This window comes from Gallus gallus, chromosome 5 (genome assembly GCF_016699485.2).
Source record: "Gallus gallus isolate bGalGal1 chromosome 5, bGalGal1.mat.broiler.GRCg7b, whole genome shotgun sequence".
NCBI lineage: Eukaryota > Metazoa > Chordata > Aves > Galliformes > Phasianidae > Gallus > Gallus gallus.
In genome coordinates, this window is record NC_052536.1 from 28248645 (window position 1) to 28256658 (window position 8014).

Here is an 8014-nt window from a genome sequence, read left to right on the forward strand (position 1 = left end):
TGCAAGAGAGAATGGTATATTACCCTATGAGACTCAGGACCAATTCTGTAAGTCTAAACAATCTCCTTAAGCTAAAATGTCTAATAGAAGCCGCCATCTCAAACTAAAGTCACCCATGGATCTAAATTTGGACATAAAACTATTATCTCATTATGCAATCAAACTGAGACACCACAAAGCTAGATCACCCCACTCCCTGATAAAAAACGTAAGCAACATTGTTTAGCTTTATCTCAGACAAAAAATTAAAAATAGAACCAACACAAGCATACTTACTGTTTGCATTTTGGGAGCACAAGCTAGGCTGACTTTCCGAAGAAGCTTCTGCACATTTCTGTAGCTCTCTCCTGTCACTTTCATTAGCTCCAAGAGTGAAAGACATAAGAAGTCCTGAAAGAAGATAAAACAGTTCAGAGAGCTTAAGTGGGAGATCAAGACTAAGGACTAAACTAATACAATTTATACATTACTAGTATACATTCCAAATGCCAGATTTACCAACTGTGCCACATTATGTAGTGTCTTCTCATATCTCTTCTACCTTTCTCTGATGCCAACAAGTCATAGAATGGTTTAGGTTGGAAGGGACCTTAAAGATCATAAGGCTATCACAGGAGAAATGGTACTTATATTTTAAAGGACACAGCATCTAGCAATTAAGAATGTAAGTAATGAGATGAAGTTGCAATGAGATAATACCTTTTTGCCCACAGAGGTGTCTTCCTACCCAAAAAACATTCAGATTACATTGTATTTTTTTTTCCTCTCCCAAAAGGAAAGATACTAAGTATATCCACATATAATGCCTTAGCCATCCATCATCTTAAAGCAACATTTTTACAAGCAGACAAACTGAGCCAGAAATTTCCCTAGACAATAAAGCTTCATGTAAATCAAACATAGAAACTTAATAAAATAAAAATAATCCAAAGCCATAGAATAAACCTTTCACCTGGCAGGTAGTGATCTGATAGCGGCTTAGTCTTTCACATAGCTCTTGAGACAACTTTGCTCTTCTCAGCTTCTTAGTGGCCATGATCCCTTGGACTGCAAGGCAAATAAAAAAGGTTTTGAAGGCTGCTTGGAACATGCCTGTGCAAACAATTACACCCCCTCCTTGCTAAAGAGTAGGAAAGACGGTATGCATGTATAAAAAGCCTAAGTCACACGAAATAACCTTACTACTCAGAAAACAGTTCTGTTGAATTATACCTCCTAACATTCAATCATTAGGAGATCACAGCAATAAGAACAAAGAATCCACAACGCTTGTATGACATGGGTTTCTGAGAAAGAGGCAAGCTCCAAAATACTCAGCAGTGAGTTGAAAAGGAACTCCTCGTGCTACACGTCACTGGAAGGAAAGAAGGTTCTCTCAGGATGGCTGAAACTGAACAGTAACGACAGGAATTACTTAGACCTAGAACTGCTAAAGTACAACACACTTGTGGTGACCAGGTATGCAACACCGATGTCAAAGGACAGGAAGGACACAGGATGGAGACAAAAGAATAACCAGAAACACACTTTAGCATGTAAGATTCAAACTATTCAGAGCCATTTGATAACCTTCTACGTAAGTTTATAGAAAAGTCTGTTTAAAATGGGGTTCTCTTACTTAACCAATCGCATAAAAGAAACTAGAAGTCAAAGCTAAGTGTATGAACACCAGAACTACAATGTAAATATTACTGAATCAAAAGCAAAGGGAAAAAAACAAAACAAAACAAAACAAAAACCCACAACATTGGAAGGAGGTAGCAAGTATTGTAGCTTAGTCAAATCACTTCAGGTTTATTTATTGTTTTGAGACTTCTTTTTAAAGAGTAGCTTAATTTGGATACGCCCTAAGGCTCGTTACCTCTATGAAGCCTTGTCTCCCAACCCCCAGCCGTGTGCATTCTCTGTGGGGGGGAGTTGTTCTACCCTGCTAGGCAGAGCCACACTGGTTGCACTCAACTCTACCAGCAGGTTTTCAAGCACATCTCACACGTATTATTAGGTGATATTCCTACTATTCATTCACAGAGAAGTTCGTGTGAAACCAAAAGACTTTTCAGCAGCACGCACCGCCTACATCTTTGCAGGCGTGCAGACGTTCGCTCCTTCGCGAGATGGAGATAAGGCCCGCCTTACACAGCCCCCTTCAGAGCAGAGGCGGAAGGCCACGTGCCGGGAGAGCCCTTCGCCTCGCGGAAGCCCCACTAACAGCCCCGGGCACCGCGGCGGAGCCCGCCTTGGAGCACACCGCACCCAGCTGTGCGGCGCGCGCCCCCGCTCGAGGGCAACAGGCGGTCACGCAGGTGCCGCCCGGGCAGGGAGAAACACCCACAGTGCATACGGAGCGGTACGAACTTACACCGAACGACACAGGAGAGCCTGAAACTACCACCGCATCTGGAGCCCGAACGCGGCTTTACGCCCTCCGACACCCGAGCGCCAGCAGCAACCAAAAGCTCGGCCCTGCCGGGAGCAGGCTGCGCCGGCACCCAACCGCACCACAACCCCGGGGTGTCCGACAGCGCCGAGCCCCGGCTCGCAACTTTTCAAGTCCCCCCGCGGCCGCCGCGCTGAGGCGGAGCCGCCCGGCAAGGCCCGCGCGCGCCATTGGCTGCGCTCCCACGACGGCACGCAGCCCTGACGGCCGGCGGCGCGCGGGGCATGCCGGGACTGGTAGTCCTGAGGCAGCCGCCTGGGGGCTGCGCGCCCAACAGCGGTAGTAGCAGAGATTCCCTGGAATCGGTGTGTCGTTCGTACCCTGGACGGATCCCCTGGACAGAGCTCACTGCCCAGGGAAGTCCAGAGCCCACACGAAGCAACTCGGGTACGGGGAGCAGCGGGCTGAGCGCGGAGAGGAGGTGGAATGGAGAAAGAGCTCCTCCTGCTGGACACTGTCTGTAAAAGTTGGCTTCCAAACGGGAAGTCGCCATGCAGAAAAATAAAAGTCAGCTGGAAGAAGGGCTGGCTGTGGCTGCGTGTTCGTTTTAGTGGAAAGAGGGGCCGTGACTACAGCATAGCTCCGTTACGGTCTTTATTTACTGCTTGTTACTAATGCCATCAGGAGCCCCAACCTCGATATCAGAGGTGGAGGAAAAAATAACGCTGCCTTGGTGACGTGTCTCCCACAGTTGGAGCGGGTCTTTCCATTTACCGCCAGGGCTACAGGTTCCTTCCCATCTTCCACAAAAACAGATACCTGTATTAAACCAGAGCACATCTCACCAGCCAGCTTCTCTGGAGGATCTGTAAACAAAACCAAGGCGTGCCATTGTCTCCCTTGTGAGTTCTGTGTGTCATGTTTCTCCACAGAGTCACAGCTGTTCCACTCTTGACTGCTCAGATACACCTCTAAATCGTGCATTGTCTTCATCTGACTTGAGAAATTCAGTCTTATGTATACAGAGGATATTCAGACAAGTGCTGTATGCACCGATATGTATCAAAGCTCCCGAGCAGCAACACAGCAGTGACCATCACACTCATGTGTCTGGCAAGGGCATTGTTGGTCACTGGGGAATTGGGGCACTCAACAAACAGCTCTGCCTCTGCTCTGTAACCTCGGTCAAGTTCTGTAATGATAGGGTATCCGTTTTCTTTTTCATTTTTGGTTTTACCTATGTGGACTGTAAACACAGTGAGCGCTGCTGGCCCGACAGAATTATGTGCTGGTTGGGGCACAGCAGGGCTCTGCTCCAGTCTAAGTCTTCAGCAGCCCCTGGAACTCGTAATAAGAAGGGATTGAAAAAGCTAAGAGAAGATGATTACTTTGTAAGACGGAGCCTCACCACATTGATTTAAGATGCTCCTTTAAATTGGCAGTGCTGGGCTTAGAACGTTACGGAAAGGAAAAGCGTAACAGCAACAACTGCTAAGTCCATAGAACCAGAGTGCTCTAACAACAAACACAGCAATTACAATAAAATTACAATTAAAAAAAAGGGGGCAAGAACCTGATTTGAAGGACACAGAATGAAATGCTTATCAATCCTTATCCAAATAAATTCTGAGCAGTTCCGTAGTTCTGCTATGCTCCGGAATCCAAAAGATAATGGCAAAATAAATATTTCCTTCCTCAAAAAGAATTCACCAAAAAAAAAAAAAAAAGAAAGAAAAGTCTTCCTGTAACCTAAGACAGACTTTTACAAGTAACTTCAGACAATAGTTTTGCATGCTGGAAAGTTTCATATTATTCACTTGATTTCTAAAAGAGCATCAGCCTGCTAATACTGACTATATTCTTCAGATTCATTACGGTTTTCCAACTATCAGCTGCTGCTTTAAAACTAGCAGTGCTCTACTACCTCTGTGAAAGGAAAACAGCTCCCTACTGAAGTGCAGTGCATGAGAATACACTGAGAGCTCTGACTCACAGCAGTAATTCAGACATTCAGAGCAATTCCCTACCTTATGTTTGCTGAATAGTGCCTAATTAGTCTAATGTATTCTTATTTCTTGGTAATATCTACTTGATGCCTAGCACATTCTTAAAAGCAACTGATGTGCTCCTGAGACTGGAAAGCAGTTATGAGACCATCTCACTCTTTCCCGATATTAAGGTCCCAAGAGGTCTCTCAATAACGACACAGAGAGGAACCGCCAATGAAATATTCTGTCCATTATTATCTCCCCGAAGGAGATGGAGATTTACTTCCAACTCTTTGGTTGGTTTTCCTCATGTCAAAAGAGAGAACTGAAATGATCTCACAAGGAGGCCTACACCCTGGTTAAAAACACTTCATTTTCCACACGCACTCTAGCAAAGTTTTACCAAAGCCATCTCACCTCACTTGAGACTTTCCCAGCTGCATCTGCTGTAGGGATGGAGCAGAGGGAAAGGAAAACATCCTTCTACTGTTTCTACAAACTGCTCAGCACAACCTAGCTGTTATCGCTGGCTATAATAAGCAGACTGAGAACAACAGAGCTATGAAATATCAGCCCATCTTCTCATTCTGACCAATCCTCCCTCCCCCATTGCTCTGAGTAGTGTGTAGGCCAGTTAAATGCCTCTCAGCAGGCAATTAACCTTTTTCCTCCTGCCTCAGGAAGGATTAGAACCAGTTATAATGAATCCTCCTCAGGTATTAGTGAGGACTCGTCCAACCATACACATTTGCACCCAGGAAAAAGAAGCTTATCTCTCAGGACAATCAGAAGGCATTTCTCCATTTTCTACCTCTCCACAGATGCTGCTGTGAGGAAGTATTCAGAATTATCCATCATCCTCCAAACAGTTTAGAAATATTCAGCAGCAATGTAGAGTTTTTGAAAGTGAGCTTCTGTGCCTCCCACCCTTTTATAGAACAGCAGAACAGCCACTTTCACTGCCACCGCAGGCAGAGGGACAGAACCACCTGTGCATTATAGCTCTGAAAAATTCACACGTGATTGCTTTCTGCCCAAATTATAGCAAGCAAAATGAGAGACCTCCGGGATTATTCCACTTTTAGATTGTACTCATCTAAGCAGATTGCTCTCCAAGATCAGCTTCCTGCTTCATTTAGCATTTCCTGGTTAAAGGGACAGCAGGATTCACTCAAGTTTGGGGCTTTTTATGTTTCCCTTTTAAGTTTAAGTTGGATGAGAAAGCAATCAGCTAACAAAGCAGCAGGATAATAATCCAGGTGAAGTTGTTGCTATCTTTACCAGTACAAGCTAAACCCAATTTACCCTACATAAGACAAACCTGACCTCATCCTGCCTTGCACCTGTGCCTAATCATCACGCCTTTTACTGTCTTGTCTTGAAGTTCTGTGTACTGAGGAACTAGTCTTGCTGCAGAAGCAACATCTGCAGTTACCAGCCTTGCTGCTCTTATCACAACATTTCCTGCATCTTCCCCTGACTTGCTAAGAAATGACAAATATTGCAGTAGTAGACCTCTAGGAGCATTGCACAAAGAAAACCAGGGTAATCCTTTGGTGTCCACTGGAGCTTTTTCCTGCTAAACCATAGAAAACTGCAACATTTCCTATTACTCAGAAACTTGAACTAGATTTGGGCTTATGTCCTATGAAACAGACTTGTTTCACAGAGACCAGATACAGAAGGATATTCAGTAGTGTTCAGTAGTTCAGTGGTCCTCCTTTGATCAGCTCACTTCTCTGTAGATGGGCACATCCAGCAAGTCACCCTGTGATCCTTTACAGCATCCAGTCTCCACTGAGCAGCAGAAATTAGACTGGGGTGATCCAAGCACTTCACGGGGATAAGCAGAGAAACGGCACCATGTGCCGCTTGCACACACAGAATCAGACACCACTGTAATTAGTACCTGCAGTGTTGTAGTGGCTCCATTAGGACATATGTTCCTTTCAGGTTGAGCCGTCACTCCTTCCACAGAGATCTACAATGGCAAAAACAAACAGGAGCAGGTGGGCACTGCAGAGGGAGGAGGTTTCTGCTTGGACAACAGCAGCAGAGAAAAGCAATTCCCAGACACTCATCTCTGTGCAGCTGCCAGATACAGTGGTGCCCATGGGAAAAAAAAAAAGAAAAAAGAAAGAAAGAAAGACAAAATTATTCACGTACAATGTCAAAACAACAACAACAAAAAACAAACAAACAAACAAACAAACAAAAAAAAACAGTGTGAACGTATTTGTTCAGATCACTGCCACGATCCAAATAAGGAATTGTAGTGAAAGTGCTTTCGTTTTTGGAAAAGAAGTCTTCGCTTTTGCACTTCTACAGGTTAATCACTCTGATAACCCAGTAGCTGAACTGAGCTCAGTATAGCTCTTATTTCAAATAACAAAACACAAAAATCACCAACGGAAAGGATGCATTCCGTGCTTCATTCCACGGATCATTTCAGTCTGGGGCTTTTGGATCTTACAAGCTTTTAATTCTACTCACTTTTAAAAACCATGAATGAGATCCCTTTGCTGGGACTAGAAGGGAAATTGCTCCAAATGTATGCACGGTCCTGGCTTTCCCATCCTCCTCGGATGTTGCTGAACTGCTTCCAAAGTTGGCTGAGCAGCATGGAAGAGAAGAAACCACCAAACCTGGGCAGAGGAATCTGATGTAAGTTTCCCCTCTCTTTGTGCTTTACTATTTTCTGCCTTGCCCTGAAGGACTGAGACATCTTCGTGCCTTGCCACTCACTCTCACCTATTTCCTTTGAGGAACTTGGCAGACTTGAACAAGATCAAAATAGGGACCTAGGGACCTGATATCCTGAGTCTCACCAGTGTTGAGGAACAGATATGAGACTTCTTAAAGGATAATTACAGAAGAATTTACAGAGGAAAGAGGACATTAAATTAATTCTGTGCTGACTTCTTTACATTGAAGAATGTCAGTTCCTAACCATTTCAATGGGATGAGCACACAGCAATAATTTGGGTATCACCCCAAGATAGCACTACCCCAAACTCAATTACTATAGAGCATCCAGGCAAGCATGTCTGCTGTTCACTGTTTGGGCATGATGCCATCGCTGTGATCATATTAGCATCACCCTACACTGACTACCCATAACAAATTGATTTTACTGTGTCACAGCTATTTTTTTTAATCACTACAGCATGCTGCAGTGATTTAAATGAACGATGTAGCAAATTAAGCATATACTTAATTGAAGTAAAATAGGACATTTGTACAGCAAGAGGATTAATGCAAGATTAGCTGTTTTGCTGAAATAAGGTCCTATTAATTGTCAGACAATTGAACTTTTGTTTTAGATGGCCCTTAGACTGTAGACTTATAAGTCTGCAAGAAGCATCACTGTCAGCCCAATCTATTTCAGCATTTGAAGGCATATTTTTCCTAAAACTTTGGAGATTTCATGTCCAAGAGGAAACAAAGCTTGAAATGACAGTACCCCCACCCCAGCAAAATAAAGTGCACCACAAGGAAAGGTGCTCCCAAGATAATGGAAGCTGGAGCCATTCTGCATTCATGTCTGACGTTCATTATAGATGTGCTATCATGGCACCAGTGGGGACAGGCGAATCCTGGGCTGTGTGACCAGCAGCCTTACAGTTAAACCAAAGGTTTAAGTCAACTG

The 8014-nt window shown here is 44.2% G+C and overlaps 1 protein-coding gene across 4 annotated transcripts in view; it reads right to left on the minus strand.

The window, feature by feature from the left end:
• RAD51B (RAD51 paralog B) overlaps positions 1–2784 on the minus strand; it is a 342294-nt gene extending 339510 nt beyond the window's left edge. The window contains exons 1-3 of one of the 4 annotated variants that reach the window (XM_025151161.3): positions 2758–2784; positions 953–1047; positions 277–390 (exon numbers count right to left, since the gene is read on the minus strand). In XM_025151161.3, the coding sequence (XP_025006929.1) occupies positions 277–390; positions 953–1036 (198 nt within the window). In that variant the 5' untranslated portion in view covers positions 1037–1047; positions 2758–2784. Of the gene's footprint in view, positions 1–276; positions 391–952; positions 1048–1861; positions 2166–2355; positions 2578–2757 lie in introns of those variants that run through there. The other 3 variants (XM_004941707.5, XM_004941708.5, XM_046942640.1) reach the window with 3 other exon arrangements.
• Positions 2785–8014: the final 5230 nt, after the last annotated feature.